General features: G+C 52.3%; 8 protein-coding genes across 8 annotated transcripts; 4 read left to right on the plus strand and 4 right to left on the minus strand.

Annotated features, from left to right (window-relative positions):
- Positions 1 to 1,131: 1,131 nt before the first annotated feature.
- On the plus strand, positions 1,132 to 6,747 carry BO87DRAFT_388262 (putative ubiquitin-specific protease UBP12; the record flags this gene model as incomplete). Its single annotated transcript, XM_025624848.1, has 6 exons — positions 1,132 to 1,315; positions 1,540 to 1,546; positions 1,727 to 3,792; positions 3,844 to 5,204; positions 5,256 to 5,925; positions 5,975 to 6,747. The coding sequence occupies 6 exons, from the start codon at positions 1,132 to 1,134 to the stop codon at positions 6,745 to 6,747; spliced, it is 5,061 nt and encodes a 1,686-aa protein (XP_025478130.1).
- A 477-nt stretch (positions 6,748 to 7,224) lies between these two features.
- BO87DRAFT_105458 (uncharacterized protein) lies at positions 7,225 to 8,631 on the plus strand. Its single transcript, XM_025617820.1, has one exon. It carries the CDS (start codon positions 7,619 to 7,621, stop codon positions 8,402 to 8,404), a length of 786 nt encoding a protein of 261 aa, XP_025478131.1. The 5' UTR covers positions 7,225 to 7,618; the 3' UTR covers positions 8,405 to 8,631.
- A 57-nt stretch (positions 8,632 to 8,688) lies between these two features.
- Positions 8,689 to 10,635, minus strand: BO87DRAFT_408116 (arabinan endo-1,5-alpha-L-arabinosidase; the record flags this gene model as incomplete). Its single annotated transcript, XM_025626124.1, has 5 exons — positions 10,586 to 10,635; positions 9,187 to 10,535; positions 8,898 to 9,079; positions 8,810 to 8,838; positions 8,689 to 8,748 (listed from the first exon to the last, which is right to left on the minus strand). The coding sequence occupies exons 2-5, from the start codon at positions 10,254 to 10,256 to the stop codon at positions 8,689 to 8,691; spliced, it is 1,341 nt and encodes a 446-aa protein (XP_025478132.1). The 5' UTR covers positions 10,257 to 10,535; positions 10,586 to 10,635.
- A 245-nt stretch (positions 10,636 to 10,880) lies between these two features.
- Positions 10,881 to 13,295, minus strand: BO87DRAFT_378146 (PX and BAR domain-containing protein). The gene is made up of 5 exons (XM_025623737.1): positions 13,068 to 13,295; positions 12,725 to 13,005; positions 12,404 to 12,670; positions 11,193 to 12,353; positions 10,881 to 11,144 (listed from the first exon to the last, which is right to left on the minus strand). The coding sequence occupies exons 1-5, from the start codon at positions 13,156 to 13,158 to the stop codon at positions 11,049 to 11,051; spliced, it is 1,896 nt and encodes a 631-aa protein (XP_025478133.1). The 5' UTR covers positions 13,159 to 13,295; the 3' UTR covers positions 10,881 to 11,048.
- On the minus strand, positions 13,071 to 14,426 carry BO87DRAFT_105595 (uncharacterized protein). Its single transcript, XM_025617821.1, has one exon. It carries the CDS (start codon positions 14,276 to 14,278, stop codon positions 13,457 to 13,459), a length of 822 nt encoding a protein of 273 aa, XP_025478134.1. The 5' UTR covers positions 14,279 to 14,426; the 3' UTR covers positions 13,071 to 13,456.
- Positions 14,427 to 14,580: 154 nt separating this feature from the next.
- BO87DRAFT_312592 (THADA/TRM732 family protein) lies at positions 14,581 to 19,908 on the minus strand (the record flags this gene model as incomplete). The annotated part of the gene is made up of 10 exons (XM_025619586.1): positions 14,581 to 15,402; positions 15,454 to 16,076; positions 16,121 to 16,261; positions 16,312 to 16,829; positions 16,877 to 17,187; positions 17,235 to 17,463; positions 17,511 to 17,747; positions 17,795 to 18,740; positions 18,789 to 19,714; positions 19,805 to 19,908. 10 exons carry the CDS (start codon positions 19,906 to 19,908, stop codon positions 14,581 to 14,583), a joined length of 4,857 nt encoding a protein of 1,618 aa, XP_025478135.1.
- A 377-nt stretch (positions 19,909 to 20,285) lies between these two features.
- BO87DRAFT_408120 (protein transporter TIM23) lies at positions 20,286 to 21,393 on the plus strand (the record flags this gene model as incomplete). The annotated part of the gene is made up of 2 exons (XM_025626125.1): positions 20,286 to 21,087; positions 21,169 to 21,393. The coding sequence occupies exons 1-2, from the start codon at positions 20,503 to 20,505 to the stop codon at positions 21,391 to 21,393; spliced, it is 810 nt and encodes a 269-aa protein (XP_025478136.1). The 5' UTR covers positions 20,286 to 20,502.
- A 4,117-nt stretch (positions 21,394 to 25,510) lies between these two features.
- Positions 25,511 to 26,347, plus strand: BO87DRAFT_362667 (uncharacterized protein; the record flags this gene model as incomplete). Its single annotated transcript, XM_025621646.1, has 3 exons — positions 25,511 to 25,921; positions 25,992 to 26,191; positions 26,246 to 26,347. Exons 1-3 carry the CDS (start codon positions 25,561 to 25,563, stop codon positions 26,345 to 26,347), a joined length of 663 nt encoding a protein of 220 aa, XP_025478137.1. The 5' UTR covers positions 25,511 to 25,560.
- Positions 26,348 to 26,430: the final 83 nt, after the last annotated feature.

Below are 26,430 nucleotides of genomic sequence, written 5' to 3' on the forward strand. Positions count from 1 at the left end.
TGACACAATTAACGAAATCATGTGTACAATGACTTAGGCTGGGTAAGCACAGCTGCTTCTCTTGAATGGTTAATACATTACCATTGATGCCTATTGAGAGCCTCCCAAAGACCATTTAAGTTATGGGCATTTCCTACTCGACGGGGACGTTCCGGGCACTGGGGGAATTTCCATTGATAAAATGTCAATATCTGGCGAGACTCAATAACCCTTAAGGTCATATATATAGTAGTCAGACAACCTCAAAATCTAAACTGTGATTTTATTCTTGGCTTAATTGACAATCCTAGATATCTTGTGCATAATAGAGACATGGAATACTCAGTGACTTGTTGGCTCTCAGTAATCTGTTCATGTATATGAACTAGGCTCTTCAATTTGGAATGAGCTTAGTTTCAGTTACATAGTATAAGTGAGCATAAAAAAAATGAAGCTACTTCATTATTCTACTATCTACGAGAGATAGTAGCTCTTCTCAAATATGTGAGCGATGTTCATCGATTGGGATAGCCGTGAAAAAGGGACAATCTGCTTTTCAAATCACGAATGATATGCAGTAGTGACAGCGAAATGTCAGCCTGTGCCTGAATACGAGGCTGCTTCAACTGCTGATCACAGGGATAGAGGGTGTTGGGAAAAGGGTGAGCTCACCGTGCAGGAGCCGGTGTTACCCCGGATCCTACCAGATGCTTCCGAGGCAATGAATCTAATTTAGTCTTTGATGTTGCTTGATCTTGTGTTACTCGCGGCGAATGTGAGAAATTATTTGTCTTGCAGACCAGGAAGGGATGCCAAGTCGCAATTGGTGGTTGACGGCATTGTCCGACTGGCAACCGGGATATCTCCCCGACGAAGTGTCATGCCCTGATTGCATTGTTCAAAGTAAAAGTTAATTATGGCGCCTTTGTTCTCTTTGACAAGTAATCTATACCATTTATACTTGATGGAGTTTCCGAAGAAGGAAGAGGCTATCACCCTGCCATATGCGCCAGATGCTGCAGACATTCACTTATGGTTTGAACGGGTCAGTATATCAATGGAACGACACCGCTGCGCCATTACAGGGAGTTGTTAACTTTAATTGATCAATGAATGCGTGCTGACCGCTTAGTCCTGCATTGAATCGTGAACATGGGGAATGTGTTATCGAAGTGGATCGCACCCCAGCCAGCAGGGGAGGCAAGTGATGAGAAGAAAAAGGCAGGGTTGGGGCCAGGTTCCTGGCCTCCAGAAACAGCCACGCCGCCCAGCCCAGAGCAGATGCCGATCCGCATCGATTCTCCCCAGATGTTGTTAGCATCACCCACAGAAAAAAGTAAGTTGTCTTGTTTCGCGTTTAGTTGCTTGTCTGTCAAGTTTTGAGTTCCTTTTTTTATTTTTTTATGGTTGCTCCATTCTCTCTCTATTCTCCATCCATCCTTAAGTTTCTTTTTTTTTTTTCCCAAACCCACTTCTCAACCCCACCAATCCCGAAACCTGACCAACCTGTCAACGCGCGCCCGGGTAAAATCCCTGGTTGAAAAAAAAATCGCGAACAAGCAGGATAGTCAGTCAGTCCAGTCGGACAAGAGGGAGAAAAGAGAAAGAGAGAATTGAACACTTGCTTTCCCGCCGGCAAAGAATCTGGGCCAAAGCGGAAGTTCTTTTCCAACCCAATCCCAATTCAATCTAATCCAATCCGAAACTCCCCTCCTTGCACTAAAATTTTTACTACTTCTTCGTCCAGTTACTCTACTGGACTGAACGGACTGACTAAACGTTTTCGTTCCTTTTGCATCGCTGCTTTTCTAGGTTCTTCCCTCCACATCCTCCCATCCTCTTCCTCCACTCACCACCACCACTACCACCACCACCACCACCACCCCGGTCTGACCAACACCAATCCAGTGTCGAGCTCAGTTTCCAACCCATCCACCGTGCTACCTCGAGCTGCCACGAAACGTGCGCAGCTCACCGTCACGACGTCTTCCACAAAGCGCCGTAAAGTAGCAGAGCCTCGCAGACCAGGATCGCTTCCGGGTTTGTCGTTCGCCTCGCAGGCCGGAAGACGTCACGGTCATTCCTCCTCCGACAAGGCCTCGCCCTCTTCGCGCTCCTCCCGTCACCCTTCCTCTCCTTCCCGATCGCATCGCAGCACTCAGAGCTCCTCGGCCTCACCGCCTCCCCGCTACATTCCCGCTCACCTGCAGGACGAAGTCCTCGCCTCTAAATCCCACTCCACCGCTCGTTCCCCTACCCCGGACTCCGCTGGAAGTGTCCTCGACTATCCCGCCGCCGCTTGCGCTGGCCTGACCCTCCACAGTGATCCTGCGACCGATATGTCCGGCTCTGACGACAAGGGAGACTCGACCCTCCCGCTTGCCGGGGCCGATGCTCGCGAAACCTCCGCTTCGGAGAATGAGGTGAACGATGTGGAGATGGACTTGGTTCCGACAGAAAAGGACGACAGCCAGACCCGTTCCGACCACCCGGATTCGATGGAAACCACCACCTCGGGCGACGACAACGTAACCAACTCGGCGTCGGACAGTGTGTATCCAACTCCTTCCAGCATGTCCACCTATACCGCCCCCACAGAGACCCGGGCCCATTCTAAAGCAGAGGCCGGCGTTGCGTCAGCTGATCGACCCTCTTACGATGACCAGGTCGCACAGGTGACCCAGTTTATGATGCAGCCCATGAAGGAAAAACAAAAGGGATATGTGGTGTCGAATTCGTGGCTGAAGCGAGTGTACTCGCGGAGTGCTACGCATGCAGACAAGGCAGACAAGACGGCGATGGAGGGAGACATCGGTCCCGTCGATAACTCGGATATTGTCCTGGTCACCGACCCGGCCAACACGGGCTTCAAGGACGAGGAGGGCGAACCCTTTGTTCCTTTGAGGCCTGGCTTGGAGCTCGGCGAAGATTTTGAGATCATCCCTCAAGGAGGCTGGGACCTGATCATGCAGTGGTATGGTTTGGCAGAACAGTCCCCGGCCATCGTCCGTTACGTTCACAACACTGCCGCCGTAGGCGACCAGGAGAACCTGCAATACGAAATCAACCCTCCGATCTTCACAATTCTGAAGCTCACGAACCCGTCTGCCGGCACTTCCATCAAGACGATGAAGGAGAAGACGATGGCTCCAGTGAGAACCCTGGCCAGTCGCCACACCAACTTCCAGAAGTGGCTGAAGAACGCCAAAGAACTTGCTCACATCGACATGTCGACAAAGGTTCGCGTTTGGAGGATTCTGGGTGGTCTCGGTAGTGCCACGGCATCCGCAGCAGCCACCCCAGCCGCATCCCGCAGTGCTTCTCCAGCCCCGTCCGCCTCCCTCATCGCCAACGCTGGAAGCAACCTCGTTCTCGACCTGAACACCTTCCTTTCCCTGTCTGAGGGGTCGCAGCGTGAGGTACTCGATGAGCCGAAGGACCAGACGAACAATCCCAACTACAATGGTAAAATGACTCTGGGCGTTGCGGGTCTCAACAGCAGCGAAATCATCGTGTTGGAGGAGAAGCTCCCTGGAACCAGCGGAGACTGGGTGTCGGAAGCCTCCAAGCAGACACTCAACCGTCTGGGAGTGCCATCCGGTAACCTGAAGAACGGAGCTCCTGCAAAGGTGAAGACCAAGAGTCCTGCTACCAGCGGGCGATCATCCCCAGTTTCAGAGCCCATCAGGGGACGACGCAAGGACGGGAAACCCCGCGGCTGCACTGGTCTGAGCAACCTTGGGAACACCTGTTACATGAACTCGGCCCTGCAGTGCGTTCGCAGCGTGGAGGAATTGACCTACTATTTCTTGAGTGCGTAGACTCCCGAACTTTGAAAGTTTACCCTGCTAACTATCTATCTAGATGACGTTTACAAGAAGGATCTCAACCCCAGCAATCCTCTGGCTCACAACGGTGATGTTGCTAAAGCATATGCGAACATGTTGCGTCAGATGTACGATGAGGCAGGTCAATCTTCGTTTGCGCCCCGTCAACTGAAGCACACCATCGGCCGTTATGGACCGGCCTTCTCCGGTTACGGACAGCAGGATTCCCAGGAATTCCTTCTGTTCCTCCTGGACGGTCTCCAGGAGGATCTCAACCGTATCATGAAGAAGCCCTACATTGAAAAGCCGGACTCGACGGACGAGATGGTGCATAACAAGGAGGCTCTCGCGGAGTTTGCGGACAAGTGCTGGGACATCTACAAAGCCCGCAACGATTCCGTCATTACCGACCTCTTTGCTGGTATGTACAAATCGACGCTGGTCTGCCCTGCTTGCGACAAGGTCAGCATCATTTTCGATCCTTTCAACAACCTGACCCTTCAGCTTCCGATCGAAAACCTTTGGGGCAAGGAGATCTTCTACTTCCCTCTGAATAAGAAGCCGGTCCTTGTTGATGTCGAAATCGACAAGAACTCCAGTGTCAAGGCGCTGAAGGAGCAGGTTGCAAAGAAAATGGGAACCGACCCCGAGCGCCTTGTGATGGCCGAAATCTACAAGAACAAGTTCTACAAGATGTTCGACAACACGAGCTCGATTGCCGAGTGCCAGATCAGCGGCAACGACGACATTGGTATCTACGAGGTCGAGTCGGTACCTACGAACTACAACCCCGACAAGCCCCAGAAGAGCTACTTCTCCTTCAGCCGCTCGGATCATGAGGAGATCCCCAGTCTGGACTCGCCTCGCTCCGACCGCTTGCTCGTCCCCATCTTCAATCGAGTCGAGAAGAAACGGGGAAACAACCCTAAGAATGCGCAGCGGTCGCTCTTCGGAGTCCCGTCGTATGTGGTCATCAACCGGGAGGAGTTTGGGGACTATGATACGATCTTCCGCAAAGTCCTGTCGCAGGTCGCCTCGATGACCACCCGTGACTTCCTGAACGAGGAGAACACGACAGAGATCAGCCATGAAGACTCAGATACCGTTATAATGAACGAGGATGATGCGGAGTCGGCTGACTCGAAGATCAAGACCGCGTCCGTGGACGGTGAGGACGGCATGGTCGATGTCTCGATGCGTGACGCAGATGACAGTTCAAGCGATGCTCCAGCCCGCTCCGAAAACGCTATTCCCCCGAATGTGCGCGGTCTTTTTGAGATGAAGATCATCAAGTCGAGCAGCGAGGTTGTTCCCACTGGATGGTCCACCGTGGATGACCACAAGGAGTACCCCAAGATGTCGTTCAGAATCAAGACACCGGTGAAGAAGCAGAAACAGGTGGGTAGTCTCCTTTCTTTTTAAACCGAATCTCTACTAAGCGATGGACAGTCTGTGGACAGCACAAATGGCACGGAGCAGAAGGATAACGAGTCCGGAGATAAGAGCTCCGACAGTGCCAGTGGTGAATCGGCTCCTAAGCCCAAGGCTCAGGACCGGCCGATGATCCGCCCCGGTGAGGGTATCGTCGTGGACTGGACTGAGCAAGCTCACGACGCTCTTTTCGCGGGAAGCAGTCGAGACAAGAACTCCCTTCGTGGTGCGCCGACATGGACGGACGTCGAACGTGTGCCTGACCCGGAGCTGAGCAAGCGCCGTACTCTGCGCCAGAACCGGAAGAAGCGGGGCGTGACGCTCTACGAGTGTCTGGATGAGTTCAACAAGGAGGAGGTCCTTTCCGAGAACGATGCTTGGTACTGCCCCCGCTGCAAGGAGCACCGTCGGGCCAGCAAGAAGTTCGAATTGTGGAAGACCCCGGACATTCTGGTCATGCACCTCAAGAGGTTCAGCGCCAGCCGAGGATTCCGCGACAAGCTGGATGTCCTGGTCGACTTCCCTGTGGAAGGACTCGATATGACCGGCAGAGTTGAGTCGCCTGAAGAGGGCAAGAGTCAGATCTACGACCTCTTCGCTGTCGACAATCACTATGGAGGCCTTGGTGGCGGACACTACACAGCGTACGCCAAGAACTTTTTCACCGGACAGTGGAACGAGTACAACGGTAAGATAGTTTGAATCGCAGAATTTCGAAAGATAACTGACTGTGTTAGATTCTTCCGTCTCGCGACCAATTGATCCGCAGAGTGTGGTCACCTCGTCGGCGTATCTGCTGTTCTACCGGCGCCGGTCCGACCGGCCACTGGGCGGCAAGGTGCTGGAGGAGATCACGGAAGCGTCGACACGGCCGAACAGCGACGTGGACTCGCAGTCCGAGTCTCGCGGACAGTCGCCGTCGGGGGAAGGCCGGCGTCTCGGCGGCTCCTCCCGCAATGGGTCGTCGAGCGCCTTAACCGGAGTCGGAGCAGCTCACCAATCGGGAGATGGTGGTTTGCCAACTGGAACCCAAACGAAGAGCGGGGATGATGACTGGCCGCCGGGCTACACCAACGTCCCGTCATTTGGCGAGCAGAGCCTAGATCGCGCGACGCAATCGGAAGGTATGAATTTCGAAGATGAGGAGATTGGCGGGGGCACGCAGCCCAGCCCGTTCCGCCCTCAGGACGACACACCCTCGTGGTCGTTCAGTCGCGCCACAGATGCTCACGGCCCTTCACAGATGACCACATTCCCAACTGACGACGAGGATCTACTCGACGATGACGCGAGCAACCGGGCGGTAGACGACGGCGACGTCAGCGACCCGGACCTTCGGATGGCCTCTTTGATGGACAGTCCACGCGGGGCCGCCTATCCAGGTACCCCGATGGAGGAGACGTCATTCCCGGACATTTCGGCATTCGCAGCGGACGGCGACGATGATGAGGAGGATGAGTTGCCGGTGGTAGAACTCCAAGTGCATGATGAGGACCAGACACTGCCGTAGACAGGGGGATGATTCTCCCAATCTCTCTTACTGTCTTTTGGAAATGTGCAACGAATGATTACAGGTGTTTAGATCGCCCCACGGGGGATGGCGATAATGACCTTTCGCAGAGTGGATGATGATTTCGAGGAATGAAGTCGACGACCCTTATAATAGCCATGGTGTTTTGTTTTCTACGCAGCCCGGGAATAGAGAGGGCCGTGGATGGTTGCATGCATTTTTACGGGATCGGATGGCGGGTGCCGTCCTGCATTACATGTATTTTCGGAGCAGCTGGAGATGTTTTGAGCAAAAAAAGGTGTGTTGAGTGAGATGATGTTTTGCAGAGGGATGATATGGGGATGATGAGTGTGTATGGATGAACCACGTGGGAGGTCATGGCGAGTCACACGCATGTGGCCGCTGTCATGCGATGCTGCAATGCGAGGCTACTGCTAAATATATACTACTACTTTCATACCAGCCAGGCCATAGAATTTAAGTTATGTGGTCTTTCATGTTGTTCGTATACTTGGTCATTAAATGTCTTGTCATCGGATGCAATCTTGACAAACTAGGGAACAGAAGTGAGGTCAATCACAAAGTGTTGTTACTACTGACAGCCTCACCTGCCTAATTCGTTCTCTCACTCATCTCCATCTGTAAATCTATCTGCTCTACTTTGACTTTCTTCCTGCTTACCTTACCTTTCTACTGTTATGTCTACTTAACCCCCCAGCAGACACTGCAGTCATCAGACAGACACCTTCCAACGCCCATAATCTCCTCCTTCACATCCAACCTATATACCTCTTTCTTCTCACCTCAACCTCAACCAATACATCGCAAACTAAACCCAACCCAACCCACCACAATCTCAAACCAAACCAAAATGCATCATCCACCGATGGCTTCATCGCGAGAAGCACAGAAAACCAGAAATATTCCAAACGGATCCGCATCTAGTCCTCACACCACGAACGCGAGAAGAAAACGCCTGATGGATTTCTCGTCTCTTCATCCGCGCTCTGCTTCGATGGATGATGATGATGAAGAAGAAGATAGTATGCAATCATCGCACGTAGAGGTGGGATCGTTCTCGGGGATGCATGCAGATTCGCATTCACATTCTCATTCTCATCCGTTGTCATCGTCGTCGTCAGCTTCGACTCCCACTCAGATGCAGACGTACACTCGGTATCAGCCCAGCATCCAGTCTACCTCAAAGTTCAGTTCTTTGGGAAGTGAATCTACCCCGAAGTCAACCACTACGAGTACTACTACCAGATTGAAATCGAAAGCGAAACAGAAATCGAAGTCTACGACTGCACATGTCCATTTCCTGGACCAGGTTGATATCTCAGATACAACCACAACTACTTCTGAAGCTACAAATACGAAGCGAAACAAAAACACAGAAGCAAATGGAATCACAGCTGGAGATAAGACCATGCTTCTTGGACCTCGCAGTCGGGATCTCTCTCTTAGTGAGAGTGAGATTAGCTTGCTGGATATAGGTCCCAGTCTGGTGTATGGTGATGATGGATATATTCCGTTGTCTGGGGGTGGATCATATGTGCGTGGACATGGTCATGGGCATGGACATGGGCATGCGCAAGGTGATAGTGGTGGCGGCGGTGGTGTTTCGGTGGTGGGGAGGGGGGTGCAGTTGGAGTGAGGAGGGTAGTTTGTTGGTGTTTCTGTTGTAGATGGATGGAGTTTATGGTTTCTTGCTCTGTCGGGTCCGTGGGATAGAGGAGTGATTCCTGTTGTTAGAATAGTGTAGAGTATTTCCTTCTCCTTCTGCTTGTTCTTACTGCTTTGTACTATGGACATGAATATCCACTGTGTTTATAGTGATAGTTCTTATTCTTCATGAATATTACATACATTATATTCTATATACTCTAACTGAATTTATACAAGAGTCCGAATAGTTCTCACTCCAACACTAAAAGTTGCTCACAGTGGAACCGGCCACCCATCCACATACGTCAAATAATTATATCCCAGCCGTGCTTCCTGAATGCCCATTAGCCCAGATCACCAACTACCGACTCAAGAGATAAATCGATGAACATACCTTGAACTCATACCCCACAGATTTATTCACTACCACACCCACCATTAGCACCATACATCCCAGGCCGTAAAGTACCAGGGATACTCACAATAATGATAATAAAGCACATCCCCCTCCACCTCCCCACTCAACACGCCCTGTCCCCCAGGCGCATAAACATCCCCATTCGAGCCATACACAATCTCCCCTCCACCATCCATGAGATCCTTCCCTTGTTTATCCACGAATGGTCCCTGAGGGGAAGGTGAGCGTCCGACGCGGATGCTGTATCTGTTCCATTCATAACATCATGATCAGTATATTACACCTTTTCCAGCCACTCAATAATGACAAATAACAGGGGCGGGGAAGGGGAAGGGAAGGGGAAAGAAGCATACTCCATCCCAGCCTTAGGCAACTTCTCCGGATCGAAATGGCAACACTTCCCCCAACTAAACCACAGATACCACCATGGCTCATGATAGGATATAAACGCCCCTTCGACGGGATGCATGCCCGTCGTATCGCCACATAATCCATCGGCTTTTTTGGTGGGTGGGTGGATAGCTGCTGGTTCGTGGGCTAGATGTTTCACTCTTGTTTCTTCATCTTCTTGCTTGTCCATATGAAGCAGGTTAGGCTTCAGCGGGACTTGCCATATCCCTGTCCAGAAACTGCCGAAGGTCATGTATCCTTTTCCTTTCGCTTTCTTGTCACCGCCTTCTTTGAGAGAGGTCTCTCCTTCGGAGCGCTGGGGTTGGGATTGAGTGGTGTCTGTATAATCCACAACAACACTAACATCAATCGCATTCGCCCTATCGAAGGGAAACTCCCTCCCCCGTTCCCCCCGCCCGGAGATCGCTATCGCGCCGTGATCGACCCAGTCCCCGGGGCCCGGGGTAGATGAGGTGGCTACGCCGATGGCGCTATCACGACATCCGCTATGGCTCGTCGCGTAGAAGACGTAGAATGTGCCGTCGTGGAGGAGGGCGGTCGGTGCCCAGGGGGCTTTGCGATCACCTTTGGGTAGGATGCTATCTGCGTCGAGGACGGTGCCGACTTTGGTCCATGGGCCTTGGAGGGTCGGGGCGGAGTGGATGGGGATGTGAGGGCCGGAGCCGTAGGCGTAGTAGGTGTTTGTGGAGAGGTCGTAGAGGATGCTGGGGTCGTGGATGTGAAGGGCTGGGATGGTGGGATTGGTTGGGGGGTAGCCGTAGATGGATTTGTAGGTGTCTTCTGGGGTGGGTGGAGGGAGGTCTGGTGATTCTGGGAGTTCGGGGGTTTGGGCGATGGTGGAGGGTTGGAAGTGGATGTAGAGGGCGTAGAGGAGGATGGAGAAGAAGGTGAGGAGGGAGAGGGATTTGATGATGCGACGGAGGGTGGATGGGGATGGGGAGATGGAGTTAGTGCTGGTGGTGTCTTTGAGGTTGGTGATGAAGGTCCATAGTTGGGACCAGTTGGGGGTCATTGTGTGGTGATGGGATGGTGGTTCATTGCTTGCTTGCTTGCTTGCTTCTTTGGTGGCGGGATTGATATATGGATGCTCAGTGCATGTGGGATTGCCAACTGGTGAGTATGTTGCAATTCGGGATAGCGATGATGCGATATTCAGGATATAGACTGAAAAGAGGGGTATGGCAGCACCCTGTATCCTGGCAAGTGACACTCGACACTTCAGTTATTCGTGGCCGGTTATCATGAATAGATGATGGTAGGTCTTGGCGAACCCCTTCCTGATGTTTCTCATCTACATATCCAATTAGTATCATTTCTGTCTTGTTCCGGGGAATGACTTACATATCTGATGCTGGAAACACACTGCAAAGCCAGCTGCATAACAACAGCAGTCAGCGCTAGCGAGATGGACGGGGGAAAGGAGTTCAATAAATATCAGGAAGAAATGGCCCGTCCGTTCGGCGATGATCGTCGATCCGCCCCCAGTAAGACAACGGGCCAATCAGCGGGACGGCATGTGATGCCGTCTTAGCTAAAGTGAGGTGCGAGGATCACCATTGCTTGGTGGTTACACATCTACATTGACTAGGTTCGGTAGCTACGATTATTTTCGCTGTGATTATGGCATATGGATCATGGCAGTTCAAGTAGCCGGAACATCATTATACGCATCAATAGCATACAGGGTACTGGGATCAACGCATGTCTTATCCAGCTCATAGCCGACATCACAAGTGGCAGCTGGAAGTCATGCTAAGCACAAACCAACGCCCTCGCTCCATACCCTTAGCACTAGATAGATATCCTACCTGACTACAATCTTGTCCACCTCATCTTTCGCCTCCGTCCACGTCTCCAGGTTTTTGCGTGCCCAATCCAGATGGCATCGTGCATATGCAACCTATCCAGTCAGCTTCATTCCCCCGAGGAAACAACAGCATGAACTTACCATGTACCGCCGGAGATCCATCTCCTTGTCCTTCTGGAACCGCTTCAGATCCTGCAACACTCCCGCACTGGCATCCTTGACATCCTTCTCGGACACCCCAAGAGCCTGCTCCAACTGCACCAAACTCTCTTTCGTCTTGCCGATCTGGTCGCGGCGGGTCCGCTCCGGATCAACATCCACAAAGCCGTGCACCGCGTGGCTGATCCGACCGAAGATCTTGTTCGCCACAAACGTCCCACTCGACGTCTTGCGATGCGCCGGGGATGCACCGCCAAAGTCTGGCCGCCGCTGTGCTGCCGGAGGTGGATGGGAGTTGATGGAATCACCGTGCGTAGGAGGGAATTCCGAGTCGACTGATGCACCGTCTTCAGAACCAGCTGGACGGGCCTCGCCCTCGGAGCCTCCTGGCGCACTGACAGCCGACGATGCGGACAGAGACCGCTGCGTTCTCGTGGCCCCACCTGGAGGCGAAGTCCGATTAAGGTACTGCTCAATGCGTTTCGCTTCCATTTCACTGCGCTCCAAAGAGTCGAGCAGCGTCTTCTTCTTAGCCAACTCGTCTCGCGTCATCTCTTCCTGCACCCGCTTGAGGACCCGATAGCGCAGAACACTGCGCACAACGCTGGCAAACTGGGCGCTTTCCCTCATCGGTTCCGCGAAGCTGGCACTCAGTTGCGACGACAGCTCCTCCGTCTCAATGTAGGAAGTATCAGCGGCTTGGCCCACTCGTTCGATGGCTGCTGCGACGGTCGGCGATGGCTCCGACAGGGAAAATCCGTTATACCGTGCTCCCAGCTCCATCAGATCGGCTGACAAGGATGATAGGTGGGCCAACGTGCGACGATTGACCTTTTCAATGTTCCCTTGCAAAAGTAGCTCCAACTCACGAGTAGACGCCTCAAAGTTGATAAAGTATGGGTCAAGTTCCTTTTCACTCAGCTTCCGTGACTCTGGTGGGAAGCGACCGAGAACATCAGGCCCAGGTGTTTCCGGAGCAGGCGCAGGAGCAGGCGTAGCGCCTCCTGCAGACTTGAGCTTCGCGGATGATGATGGGACTGGGAGCCAGGCATGAGCGGGGGTAGGATTGGCGGGGTCAAGCGGGGGAGCCTTGAGATTATTCTTTGGCACAGATGATGCAGGATGGGAATGTAGGACCTCGCTCTGGTCGAAGTCAGTATACCACAGCTAGAGTCGAGCTATCATACACCTACCCAGCTAACGTTGGGGTCCAAAAACCGCCACCAAACTCCATCCTCACGGACCTCCTTCATCCGGCGACAACGATTCAAGAAGACGGCCAGCATGCGTTTGCGGAGGTCGATTATGGCGGTGTCTTCCTTAGCTTTGGTGGGCTTGGCGGCATAATCGGCCATGGTATGTTTCTCGGGAATGGGCGGGATGACGAGGGTGGGATGAAGGTTGACAAGGGTCTGTCGCAGCGACGCGAACTCAGAATACCGTCTGCGAACCTCCAGATCCTAGAAACCATTAGCACAAGTGCTGATGCAGCTTCGATCATCATTCTGACATACTCCAGTGCGTATTGTGTACACGATGAAGCTGCCGCCGCCCTCGTGGTTCTTCCCAGCGTCTGTGATGAGGATCGGCATCTCCGGGTTTTCGTAAAGAATCTGCTCTATCCGACTATCATATACACTCTTGCGAAGGTAGCCATGGCCAGCAGGTTGGGCAGCATAGTCTGGAGCATCGTCTTCGTCGCTGAGGTCCTGTTGCTGTGAGAGGAAGTCCGGGGGATTGTCGGTGGATGATCGGCTGGAAGGAGAGGGAGGGGTATATTCGCGGTCATAGAGAGCTGCAGAAGTTAGAAAATACAGCTGGATAATTGATGGTCGGAGATGGAGATTGACAGCTTACTGGGAGAAAGGGTGGCCGAATGCAGCGACTCGGAGAGATGCGCCTCGTTATCGAATGCGCCGTACGGGTTATTATCCTCGTCGTTCCACATGGCGTCGGGGGGCTGATGGAGCAGCCTAGATACTAAGAGAGTGGGTGTGACAGATCAAATCATGAATCAGACAGGAGGATTAGAAAGCAGAGGCTAAGTTCACGAGACTAAGGGACAGAAACAGGGAGGACAGGAGGAGGGAATGAGCTGGGGAATCCCGAAGGCATCGCCGGCTCTCTCGCGGGGATCAACGTCACCGCCTCGGGCGGCCGGCAGCGACCATCTCCGTCGCCTTAAATAGAACTATCAATGCTACACTCCACTCCCACGTTATTCAACTTATTCCACAGCACTCCCCCTACCATCCACCCTCTGGTTCTGCAGGCTCCTCGTGTGTCTCCTCATTCGCCTGCTGCAATGCCGCTGTCAACGCATTAGGATCGACTCCTCCGTGCTGCTGCTGCTGCTGGTAACCTTGCGTATCATAGGCGCCCCCTCTATTAGAAGCAGGCTTGCTCTCAGCTTGCCAGCTCTTCTTTGAACCGCGCTTGACACCTCCAGACGCAACAAATGGCGGATCGGGCGGTAGTGCCCATTCCTTATCTGAAGCCGCCTTACTAGGAGGTTGAGCTTGAGGTTCAGCCTCCCACTCGTCCCGCGACGGAGGCTTAGTCGGTACTTTAGCAGCCGGAGTCGGAGCAGCAGGCGTCCCATGTTTACTGGGTGTGCGCTTGCTACCACGGGATGGAGGTGCAGGGCCCCATTCCTCCGGCGTCGGGGGTTTGTTGCTACGTGCTGGAGGTACAGAAGGCCACTCCTGCCTCGACGGCTGATTGTCATGACGGATTGAATTACCACCGTGAGCGGGTGGGAGAGGTCGGGGTGGCGGAGGTGGAGTTGGAGGAGGTGGTGGTCGCCGTGGAGGTGCAGGAGTCTTCTGTCTGCTGGGTTGAGCCGGCGTTCTTCCTCCTTCTTGCCATTTTCTCTCTGCGCCTCGCTCTGCGAGCTCTGTCTTCTTGACGGTCGTGTCGCGTTGGCCAGTCCGAGATCGCTGGAAGCGGTCGTTGTGGTAGCCGGCGCGGAGGCTGTGTCGCCACCAGATTGTGCAGAGACAGACCACGACTGCGATGAAGAGGACCATGGCGGCCAGGACCACCACAATTACAACGTTAGGTGACATGTTTCGTTAGGCTAACCAGGTATGTAAGTAGTGTTGCGGCTTGTAGGGAGATGGACTCATGCCTTCACTGGTCATGTCAATCCCAAACCATGAAAGGTAAGAGTAGACGACGCGTCGCACCAACATACGGCGATGATATCCAGAGGTGTAAGTGGCAGATGAGCGTAAACAAGTCGCCTGATGCCGTGCCAGTGAATGTATTGTCTGCTGATGTAGTGATTGTTTGCACACCAAGAAGAAACCATCTAACTCTAGTAACGTAACGTAAATTCACTATACTTTTCTCTATCCAAATTCATCGATCATGACAATTCCAAGGCAGCCTGTATCCGTGAGACCCAATCATCATGCAACAAAGACTCTTCGCCAGAAGTAAGCAGCGCCTGGAGCTTCTCCTTCAACAAAGCAATCTGTTCCTGACTCAAAAGTCTCGACGCCGCAGAATCATTCGAGATCACGGCACCCGCAACACTGAAAACCCGTACACCCAGAGTGAACGTCTCAGGCTTCGAGGCCCAGCCCAGAAGCCCATCCCTTTCAGTTTCCTTTGCGAGAATCTCCTCAAGGGAGGCCAGTCCATTGGACACCCAACTGAAAAGTGCGTTGAGTGAGCTCTCATCGTAGGAAGATTCGTTCAGCTGACGCAACCTCGCGGACCAAACGTCTACTTCGCGAACTTCGTCGATGAAGAGGTTCTGCTTTTCTTCTTCAAAGAGAATGGTGCTTTCCTTTCGGAGCTCAGAAAGACGGCTGAGAAAGGAAACGAACTTAGGGGTGGCGCTGCTAAGTCTAGGCTCCTGGTCGGCAATGTACGCCATGGACCGCTGGCAGAGGAGGCGTGAGCTGGCGTAGTTCTCGGCAATGAACTTCGAAAGGAGCTCGCTTGCGTTCAGAGGAGATAGCGCAACTGCCTTTGTTGGAGAGACAGAGGAGCATGACAGGACCCAGGAGGCGGTCGATGCGGCAAGATCGCGCAGTTCCTCATCGTCGTCATTCAGCATGTCGTATAGAACCAGGTAGATCTCCAACAAGACACTGTCGGTGCGAGGGGAGCTGCCAGCAGGGCGCAGGATGCGCGCGAACGCCGTGACGGATGATACGGCAGCCAAGCGCGTAGTGAATTCCTGTGAGGTGTTATCAGGGCTTGTTATAACGTAGAAATGCGTTGGACTTACTGTCTCCTCTTGCATGGCGGACTGGAGCCGTGTGGCCCATTCAAGGATGTTCAGCTCTGAGCTCTGGCCACCGGAGATCGTCTTCAGGGCAAGAAGACATCCCTCAAGAACCAATTCGGCGTCCGATCGGTCCCTGTTCCATATGTGCTCGGTAGAAGCGTGCTTGAGGTGCTTTTCCAAGGATGCCCATGAAAGGTCGGTTTGAGAGACAGTGTCATTGTGGAAGTCGAGGACAAACGACAGAGCAGATGCCAGGCATGTGATCGCTACTGCTTTGACTTCCTCTGGATAAGCGCCAAGGATAACGGTATAATAAAGGTCAATCAGAGCTCGTCTGTACTGGACTCGCTCGCCGATGATCTCCTGGATGCGCTCCAACAACCATTGACCAGCATTGGGGTCGAAGCGCGAAATATCTCCAAGAAGTGGCTCGACTTCGGACAATTTGTTCGTAATGAACATCTGCAGGACAGTGACCCATGAGATGGCCCGACGGAGAAGAGAGGGAGCGCGTGTGGTGCTCAGAGTCTTCCAGGAAGGATGCGAAGAATCGAACAAGAACTCCCGGATGGCGGCGAAAGAATAAGCTTCGCAGAGATAGTTAAGCGTCGAAGCCATTTGTCCTGCATCTGTTAGCGCGTGTTATCGCGAGTTGAATTTGACTTACCTTCCGCTCCTGATTCTATGCACTTTTCGATGACATCGCCAAGAACCTCCAACAGAATACTGGCCACGAACGGAGACTCTGCAAACGGGAAGGATGCTGCAAAGACGTCTTTCAGGGTAGACAATACCTCATCAACGTGCTCTGGGAATTATTAGCAAGGAAAATACACCGCCTGTTAATTACGAGCATACCGTTCCAGAAAGAGAGAGAGCTCGAGGCATATCTCCTAAGAGAGTACTTGATGCAAAGGGCTTCTCCGTGGAGATAGTCTTGGGTCTTCGTGTCTCTCTTATCATTCAACAACGCCTTGATGCTGGTCAGGACATCCGAACGGTTCAGCAATGAAGCATAAACTCGGGCTGCATGTTCTCTGATACCCCACACTGGACTCTTGAACTGTTCTCTGACAAGTCCACGGAGCACATCGTCATCAACTCCGGTGACATTGGGTACCTTCTCTGCGATGAGCTCCAAAGCTGGGAAAACACGCTCCGTAACCATAGCATTATCGCCGTCATTGGCGTTGCTCTGGTCCGATGGGCTGAGAAGGGTCGGCAGGAGTTCAAAGAGGCCAGGATACTTCTGGAAGGAAACCCTGGCACCTGGTTCTGAGCCTGAAGCTCCACCGAATCCTAGTCCAGTACCAGTGCGGCACATGCGCGTCAACAAAGCACGGAACAGCATCAGTCCGGAGTTACGGAGTGCCCATCTATAATAGTCAGTATATAGAAAGACGCGGCCGTAAATAGCACTTACATAGGCGACCCCAGCCGTTCAGCCGAGAGCCTCAAGGCAGGCATAATGAAAGGCTCCGTGTGGGGACCAAGCTTGTTGTTGGTGAAGATGTCTTTCAGACAGTTCATTGCATGCACCTGTGGCAACGGTACGTCTTGCCTCGACTTATCATGTTCCGCGGGAAGATGAGAGATTTCATGCAGCTCATTGATGACGGTTTGGAAGAGCGGACCACCAGGCTTTGATGAAAGGATACCGACAATCAAAGCTGGCAGACCAGCTGAGCGACGTGTAAGCTTCGAAGCGGACTCGAAGATGATTTTCTTCGCTTCCTGTATAATGGTGAGCTTGGATCGTTCAGTCAAGATGATCTCCTTACCTGGTACCACCGACTGGGCAGGGCGAAAATCTCTTCGCTGGTTGACTGGCCGCACCGCTGACAGCAAGTAGCAAATGTCTGAGACACAGTGGAGAAGGCACCTCTGTGCCGGAGTTCAGCAAGTTGGATGAAGCTGAGTGTTCCGATTTTCTCAAAATGCTCGACCGTCAATCCAGACTCGCCTTGCGGGCCGTACGTTTTGTTGGAAAGTGAGGCATGCAGGAGAAGACTACGAAATTAGTAAGAACATTCAATCCAGCGCAAGACGCAACACACCTTGATTCGCGAAGAGCACGCCATGAGTAAGACAAGATATCCTTAGGACCGACACCAAGCTCCTCAATGGGCTCATCCGTATGGCCTTCCGGCGAGTCGATGCAAAGAACAGGCTTAACCTCGTTCCAAATCTTGTCGCAGACTTGCACGATCCTGAGATGAATAGCCTTCCAATTTTCATATGATGATTCCTTGCTGGAAACAAACGAGTAGAAATTGGGGGTCGCAACAATGTACCTAGTTTCTGTTAGCTCCGCGGCGGACGAATAAAACATTGTAATTACCTCAAAGCGGATACATATCCATGCAAAGGTGCGTCTCGCATAGAAGAGTTAAACAGGCCGCCGGCAAGGGAGAGCTTTTGCTCCAACTTCTTCAGAAGGGTATCGACAACCATGGACTTGTTCTCCCACCAGCGTGCAGCGTCACTTGCACCATCCACGGCGGCTGCGCGGAAGAGGATATGGTATAGACGAGCAACGGTGTCTGCAAAGTCAGCTCTGCTGGTGTTGCTTGCCAGTTGTTCGGCCTTTGCGAGACCCTCAATGATTTGTGGTACGCCAGCTTGCTTGTCGTTGTCGAATAATACCTCCCGTGGGAAGAGGTTCAGAATGTAAAGCGAAGTAGCGCGTACCTCCTCGAATGGATCGAGCAGAAGATCAACCAGCAGTCTCAGCAAAGTAGGCTCATACACCTCCACGTTGCAGAGCCACTTTGTCTTAACACCATCCGATGGTTTGAGTCGAGAATCGAGACCGGATTGGAGGAGGAGTATCAAGGTCTTCAGCGCGGAAACGTGGCGTGGGTAAGAAGCCGTGGGGCGCAGGTCGGCCTTCAAGAAATCCACATAATGTTGCATACACGCCCGAGTGGTGGTGTCGTTCCGAGCAAGCTTGGGCTGCTGCTTTTTGTTCGCTGGGGCTTTCTGCTCGGTCAGGCCGTCCTGATCTTCCAAGAGTCCTCCCTTGAGTCGGATTATCAATTTGCGAATCAGACTCAAGATCTCGCCTCTTGAATAGGAGTCCGACTCGGTGTGCATAGACGGCAGTCCGCTAAGAATGGCATTCATTGTTGCAGAAGACACTGGCCTTGTCGTGGAGGGCGCAGTGATCAGCAGGGAAAGTGTCGCGATTCTGATAGTGATATCGCGATGGAAGAGGAACTGGCCGATGGTTTCGCTCTTCAAGACAAGAACATTTTCGTCGCTGGCCCCAGCCTTGGGGATATAATCTGGCGAAGGTAAGTCCATTGCTCGGCCCACTATACAGCACTACTTACGATCTTCGTGAATCAGCCCGATTTTCTTGGCGATTTGCAACGAAGCGAATAATAGCATGAACTCCGCCAGCGGGGCATCGCTCATATCGCCAGCCAGAAGACTGCTCAGAGGTAGCCGCTCAATGAACGACTTGAAGCCAGCCGGATCAGTCGCGAACGACGGCTGGAGAACATAGTTGGACATATACTCCAGGTTATCCAGGTTGCGCAACGACACATGGCGAACGGGTGCCACCCAAACAGACTTCAAGTCCTGAGCGTCTGGCGAAGCCTTCACTCTCTGGAGAAATGCCGCCAAAGTGTCACCTGAAGAGGCAGCAAGCTCCGCTTTGGTAGCGCGAGCCAGCATTCCCAGGACCAGAATCTGAGCTGCTATCTGGTACGTCTCCCTGCCAGAACCTTTCTGAAGATACTGGGAGAAATCAATAGACAGAGCTTTGCAGTCCTCCTTGAAAAGCGCCGTCCACTGTTCGTAGTGATCTACAAGCCACTGGTCCGTCAGTGAGACCAGCTCTAACGGCGTGATGGCACTCTTGCGCAAAAGCATCTCTAGAGAGGCGAAAGAAGCCTTCAGTCGAGCACGAGGCTCGCCAAGGACGATGCTAGGGATCGTAGCCTCAACGATCTTCTGGCGGAGCGCGGACCGGTCAATCTCTTGACGAGTCTTGGCCAACAGGGCAACCAGCGACTCCAGCACCTGCTTCATCGGCTTGGGCTTGACATCCTTGTACCGGGTCATGAAGACCTCGAATACAGATAGCCAAGTTTCATCAGAGCGGGCTAGCTGCCTCGTTCCCTCACGGGTGGAGGTCCGCGCAGCGTCCAAAAAGGCACTGATTGCATTACACGCAGCAGTGGTGTGCGGATGAGAAAGAGAAGCCGTAGAATATGTCTTCAGTAGCGACTGGAAGACTCGGCTCACTTTCCTTTGGGGATAGTCAGAATAGATTCATATTGAAAACCACTTGCGCACGCAACAGACAACTTAATAAGCAAATATTTGGAAACACTCTTACTCAATATCTTCACAAGAATTGGTGAACTTCACCAGCGGGCCTTTCCCAATGCGCACGAGGGTCTCCTCGGGCAAAAGTTCTATATTCCGCGATACTTGCTCCATTTCTGATAGTGGGAGCCCGGCATCCCCGGGGGTGCCAGACGCAGGATTACCGACCATACTTTTAGTCTTCTTACAAGTACAGCATGGCAACCTTCAACGAGTGGGTTCAGATATCAACCATTTACAAGAGAAAAGAAAAAAAACCCAAGCACGAGCCCGCCCCCGCGTTTCCAATCGCGACTTTTGCCTCTTGTGGATTTTCGAGAGCGGGTCTCCGAATCGGGTTAGTGCCGGGACAACAATAATCCCTGTAAGCTCGACCCAAACGGGAAATGTTCGATAAACTGCCGGCCCGGAAATTCTGGCAGAAAGCTGGACCAAGTCACGGGGCTGAAGTTTTTGTTTCTCGGCCTGGAATTATTACTGTCACCTTCTTTGCTCCGACGAAACCGCGCAGTCACCAGAACCTCAATTCCAATCCCTCTCCAAGCTCTCGGATTGTTCGCCAGTGTTCTGATCTCCTCCTCTTTTCCTTTTCCTTTATCTCCTTTCCCTTTTCTCTCTTCATTCTCCTATCTGTATTCATACTCTCCATAACCTGTTTAATAAATTCACTCACACCTTCCCGCCAACTCAACCACCTCACTATCCAACATGTCGAACATCTGGGACTCCATCACCGGTCGCAAACAATCCAAGGGCTCCGAGGCCACCGCATCAGCACCAGATGCTACCAGCTTCCTAGCCGATCTTCCCGACCCCTCTCAGCTCCATCCCCTCGCCGGCCTGAACCAAGATACCCTCGACTACATCACCCTCGAAGACTCCGCGCTCGACCAAACACCCGGATCGCGCTCTGTGCTGCCCTCCCGTGGATGGTCTGACGACCTCTGCTATGGAACAGGAACGACTTACCTCGCTGGTTTGACTCTCGGTGGTGCCTGGGGTCTGGCGGAGGGACTGAAGAAGACGCCCGTCACCGCTCCGCCGAAGATCCGCCTCAACGGTGCTCTCAACTCCATTACGAGACGAGGACCTTTCCTCGGTAACTCGGCTGGTGTGGTCGCGATGGTCTACAACGGGTTTAACTCCGGTCTGGGCTACGCGAGGGGTAAGCACGATGCTGCTAACAGCATTGTGGCGGGTGCGTTGAGTGGAATGGTCTTCAAGAGCACGAGGGGTCTTAAGCCTATGGTGATTTCGGGTGGTATCGTTGCCGGCATTGCTGGTGGTTGGACTGTAAGTCTACTTCTGCCCCCTTATTCAATCATCCCCTTCATGAACATATGAGTAACATGTTATGTCTCAACAGGTCCTGAGCAAGGCTATCCTGTAAACGCCAACAGCCGCCACTTCCCTCATAACTGTATTTTAGCCCTCGACTCGATACCTCGACCCGAGTCAATCCACCTGATCCGTCCACGCGTTTCGGAATCCCCATATGATTGTATGGTATATGGCCTCTTCACCAAAGACGGAGTAAAGGAACATCAGCCCTGTCTGATGTCCCCCACTCCGTTTTGTTTTGTTTTCTCGCTGTATTAGAACGGTTTCTCCTTATACTTTTATCCTCGTCGTCTCACACGCACACACACACATCTTCCCTCTGGCGTACAAAGCATCGTTTGTCGCATTACTTTACAGTCCATGGGTTCGGAACCGGCATGGCAATGGGTTTATTCGTTACTTTTTTTATTAGTGTTTATCTTCTGTACATATAGCGTGAGTTCTCCCATGGGGTGTTGCGGGTTAGTCTTTTTTCTTTGCTCGGCGAACCAGAAGAAAAGCCAGTATTGCAAAGCAGGAGTGCTAGCTTCAGCTATCCTCAAGTTGAAACCTTAATGTGAAATTAGGGAGTAACAAATGAACAACAACTACCATTCAACCTACCTACCATCCCAGTGACAGACAGCATGACAGATGATTACCTTTAAAAGAACCCATACATCCCCCCACTTCCACTTCCACTCCCCCCAGACTCCAACAACCTCACCACCCCCCCAAACCCCAACCCCTTCACCTCTTCCACCAACTTCATCCCCGACCTCCTCCCCAAATCCACCTTCACCCCGACCTCCATCACCAACAACCTCACCACCCCCTCATGTCCATTCCTCGCCGCGACCCTTAACGCCGTCATCCTCCTCACATCCATATGCTCAACATCCACATCCCCACCCCCAAGCCGAAACAACTCCCTCGCTACCTCCGTATGGCCCCGTTCCGCTGCAGCGATCAACGGCGTGCGGAGATACCGGTCCGGCGCATCGGGATACACCCCGCTTAGCAGGAGAAGTCGCACCATCTCCAGATGGTTGTTCTCCGCGGCGTGGACGAGGGGCGGTGCACCCACTGTGCCCCCTGCTATCTGGGGTCGTAAGTGTGGGTTTGTGGCTGGGTGCGCGAGGAGGGCTTTGGCTATGGTTATGTGGCCGTGTTTGGCGGCGTGGGCGAGAGGTGTGTCGCCGTTGGCGTCGGGGAGGTTGGGGTTTATGTCTGGGTGGTGGAGGAGGTGGTGCGTTAGGGGGAGGTTGTTGGTTATGGTGGTGAGGATTAGGGGGGTGTATTGGTTCTCGGGTGATGGGGATGGGGAAGAGGATGGGTGGTTTATGTCCACGAGGGGATGGGAGAGGAGAAGGTCTGCGGTGATGAGGTTGTTTTGTACGATGGCGAGACATAGGGGTGTTGTGCCCTTGTGGTCTGGGAGTTGGGGGGAGATGGTTGGGGTTTCGAGGAGCCAGATGATGGCTTGAGTGGATTTGTGGAGGATGGCGCAGTGGAGGGGGGTGAGGCCTTGGGTGGTTTGGAGGTTGGGGTTTATGGTGGTGATGGAGAGGAGGGATTCGAGGGCGAAGGTGGTGTTGGTGATGCAGGCGAGGTGGAGGGCTGTTGAGCCGGTGGTGTTTTGGGTGTTGAGGTGGTGGTCGGTGCTGTGGTTGAGGGCGGTATGGAAGACGGTGTCGTTGTTCTTGATGATGGCGTGCATTAGGAGTGTCGTGTTGCTGTTGTCGGTGATGTCGTAGCGGGTTCGGGTGTCTTGTAGGAGTAGGTGGATGATGTGGTGGTGGTTGTGGAGGACGGCGAGCATGAGAGGCGTGCGGCCTTGGGTGTCTGTGTGGTTGGGGTCTGTGAAGGGGTAGGTGAGGAGGAGATTTAGGATGTCTATGCGGTTCTTGGTGACTGCTATGTGGAGAGATGCTTGGCCGTTGCTGTCTGGGATGTGTGGGTCGATGTGATGTCCGTTGTTTAGCAGTGTTCTGACTATGTCTGTCTGGCCGTGGGAGACTGCTATATTCAGGAGGTATTGAGACTGGTCCGGGGTGAAAAGGTAAATGTCACGTCTGCATTGCAGTAAGCTCACTACATCTGCGTGGTCGTTGTCTGCAGCTGCGAAGATTGAAGGTAGCCCTTGTGCATAGCGATTGACGTCGATATCAGGGCGCTTCAAGAGCATTCGGACAATACGGGCTTTGCCCTGGCTAGCAGCGACCATCAGTGGAGCGGGGATGTTGCCATCACGTCCGGTGTCGTTCAACTTGACTTTGCTGATCTGGAGAAGAAGACGAACGACTGGCTCATGGCCACCCTGGATAGCAGCTAACAAAGGCGATATATCATGACAGTCAGGGACATTGGGGTCAGGCAGCCCGGAATGGAGCAACAGCTCGACCACATTTGCTCTACCACTTCTTGCAGCCAGGAACATTGCGGTCCTCTGCATAGGAGCAAGGATATTTGGCTTCGCCTTGTGCGCCAAGAGCATCCTCACCACTCGATCATGTCCTGCTGCTGCTGCTGCATTGAATGCACTTCCAAATGGACCATAGGTAGACGTAGTCTGAGAAATCTGGACTCGCAAACCCGGATCAGCCATCAACATCGTGTGGATGAACTGATCAGACCCTCTGTAGGCTGCAAGCTGGAACGTGTCTCCGAAGGCGCCATCTCGTTTTCTCCTATTGACGCCGCGTAAGATGAGCTCTTTGGCTAGGACGGTGTCATTGTTGTACGCTGCAGCGTGCAAGGCGGCCCCGAGAAAAGGATGGCTTGTATTGGCATGTATGCCCTGTTCCAGGGCCGATATAACAATTCTCTGTAAGCCCATCCAAGCTGCCAGAAGAAAGGGAATGCAGTTGTTGTCTTTGTCCCATGACTCTATCCAAGGCATCACGGCGGTTCTGTAGTTCTGGAGCACCCACTCCCGACCGTTATACGTGGTCAGGGCAACGCTGATGGCTCTCAAGCAACGGCTCGTGCTGCATTTCTTGCGGTCATGCTCACTTGCACATGTTCTCAGGTAGTCTCGGATCTTAGTAACCTGGGTCTTGAGTGCGGTATCCTGGTTTATATATTCGAGTAGAACCCGGGACAATAGACGATTGCTGATGCGCTTGTCCACTGTACTGATATAGAGAAGGTTCACCACGATAACTTCATTCAGATAACCTATACACAAGCTGAATTAGTATCTCGCGTCCAGCCAGTATCGACTAGACTATCCGGGAAAGACAAAGCATACGACAAACTATCCTGAACGACAACAGTTCATCTAGAGTAAGATAGCGCAGGAACTCTAGGACCACGTCCACGCAGAGATCCGCCAGACCCATGATTGCTGAGATCTTTGCAGGCCTGTAGCGAGGCAGAAGCTGGACAGAGGAGAAATGAATACTCCATCGCTATTTATATCCTCCGTAGGCATGCAGGAGTAAAATGGGTGGCTGTCAGATGAAACATGCCAAGAATGGAGATCAAACCGGGGAACTGTAAGGTTGTAGCTGGCTAGCTGAATAGGATAGAAGGTTTAGATATGCGTCGCTCACTATGGTAAAACTGCAATGTAGATCTTGAGCTGCCAGTAAGACGATCAAAATTTGGTGTTGTAGCTTGGTCGTGTTGATATGATGGCGGACCGTAACTTAGTCTACATTGATATGAAATCTGTTGGTATGTGTGCGGAATTTGTGCTTCACATCCCACACCACTATAAGGCATGGCTTTCACCTAATTGCAATGCGGGAAATGCAGTAAGGCTTGTGTCTAGCCTCTGGAAAGAAAAGAATCCAAACATAGATCAACTCTGAGGTTCGTCCACCAGATGTACTAGTTCAGATATATTTTTTGCTGTTGTGGAAGCTCGGGACGTCCCGAACGCGATGGGTATGTTGGGTCCAGCAGATTCCTGACACTAAAATGATCATAAGTCGAGCGGGGTCATAAAAGGGTAGCATTTATTATTAGAATTGAAACCTAGCACACATTCAAAACTGCCCAATCCGCAAGATTGTCCTCAGAAAAATGAGTTCAGTCAAGAATTAGGGTTTACAGTAAACCCAGGAAGGTTATCGGAATATCTAGTTTTCCGACAGTAGAAAGTGACCATACATGGAGTCTCAGTTGATAGAAAGTAAAGTGACAGATTGTGGTATATGTTGCTGAGGTACATTTCGTGTTTGTTGAATCAGAACCTCGAAGTTCATTTGAATGGCATTATTCGTCAATCTCACGCCGTGTCCACCTTAGCAATCTCAAACTCTCGTTCAAGAGTGGACCCAGCCCTCAGCTGAACAACATACCACTAGCCGAGCGCCAATCTATCCCCTCTTCAGACCCGGTACTATTAAGTACTTAGTGCGTACATCATCCATCAAGTTTGCCCTCCAACCACATTATCACTCTCTAACAGAAAATAAAGGAGACCACACAACCAAAATGTCTACTTCGGGCCTGCTCTATGCTGCCTCAAGGCTCAATTCTCCCTCGCGAAAATCATCAGATGTCTTTAACACCTGGTATAATGACATCCATGTGCGTGATGTCCTCAAGACCTCGGGAATCAACTCCGCAGCCCGCTATGAAACGGCTGCAGTGCCGCAAGATAGTTCCCCGTGGACATTCCTCGCTCTCTACCCCGTCCCAGATATCGAGTTTCTGAACACTGGGGAGTTCACGAGCATCCCTGTGACCAGTGATGTTCTGCTGGGGCCAACAAACAGTTGTATGGATATAGCGCATTTCGATATCAGGCGATACCGCGAGGTCGGGAGACGAGAAGACTCGGATATGCCAGCAGGTGAGACTTACAAGACAAGAGAAGAGAAAGGGCAAAAGTTGATTCACTCCTGTGATGTTGGATGTGTTAGGTCCAACGTCTCATCTCATTACTGTGGAGTTTGACTTGCCTTCACACATTGACAAAGCCGATGACCAGGCTGTGATGGATTGGTTCACTGGGATATATAGTAGTAATGGTGCGCCTCAGCGGGTGGCCATTCATGAGGTCTTCTGGGCTATGTTGTTCCCGAACGGGAAACCAGCAGAGCCGCCGCGCTACTTGGCATTGGTAAGCTGTACATTCCTAGCTTTTTTGGCCTTCAGCTTGACTAATAGATGATAGTTGGAACTTAACGGTGATGACAATGTGTACGACGAAGCTATCAAGAAGATCCAACTGGTCGCAAATGTTGGCCAGTGGAAAGTGCACAAGATCTTTGACTGAGTATGATTCACTTGCTGAAGACTCCACTCAGAGGGTGATATATCCGTATATCTTCTTTTTGAACGTACTATGGCCGTATCGTT

The sequence above is a fragment of the Aspergillus neoniger genome, assembly GCF_003184625.1.
Source record: "Aspergillus neoniger CBS 115656 unplaced genomic scaffold BO87scaffold_23, whole genome shotgun sequence".
NCBI classification, from domain to species: Eukaryota; Fungi; Ascomycota; class Eurotiomycetes; order Eurotiales; family Aspergillaceae; genus Aspergillus; species Aspergillus neoniger.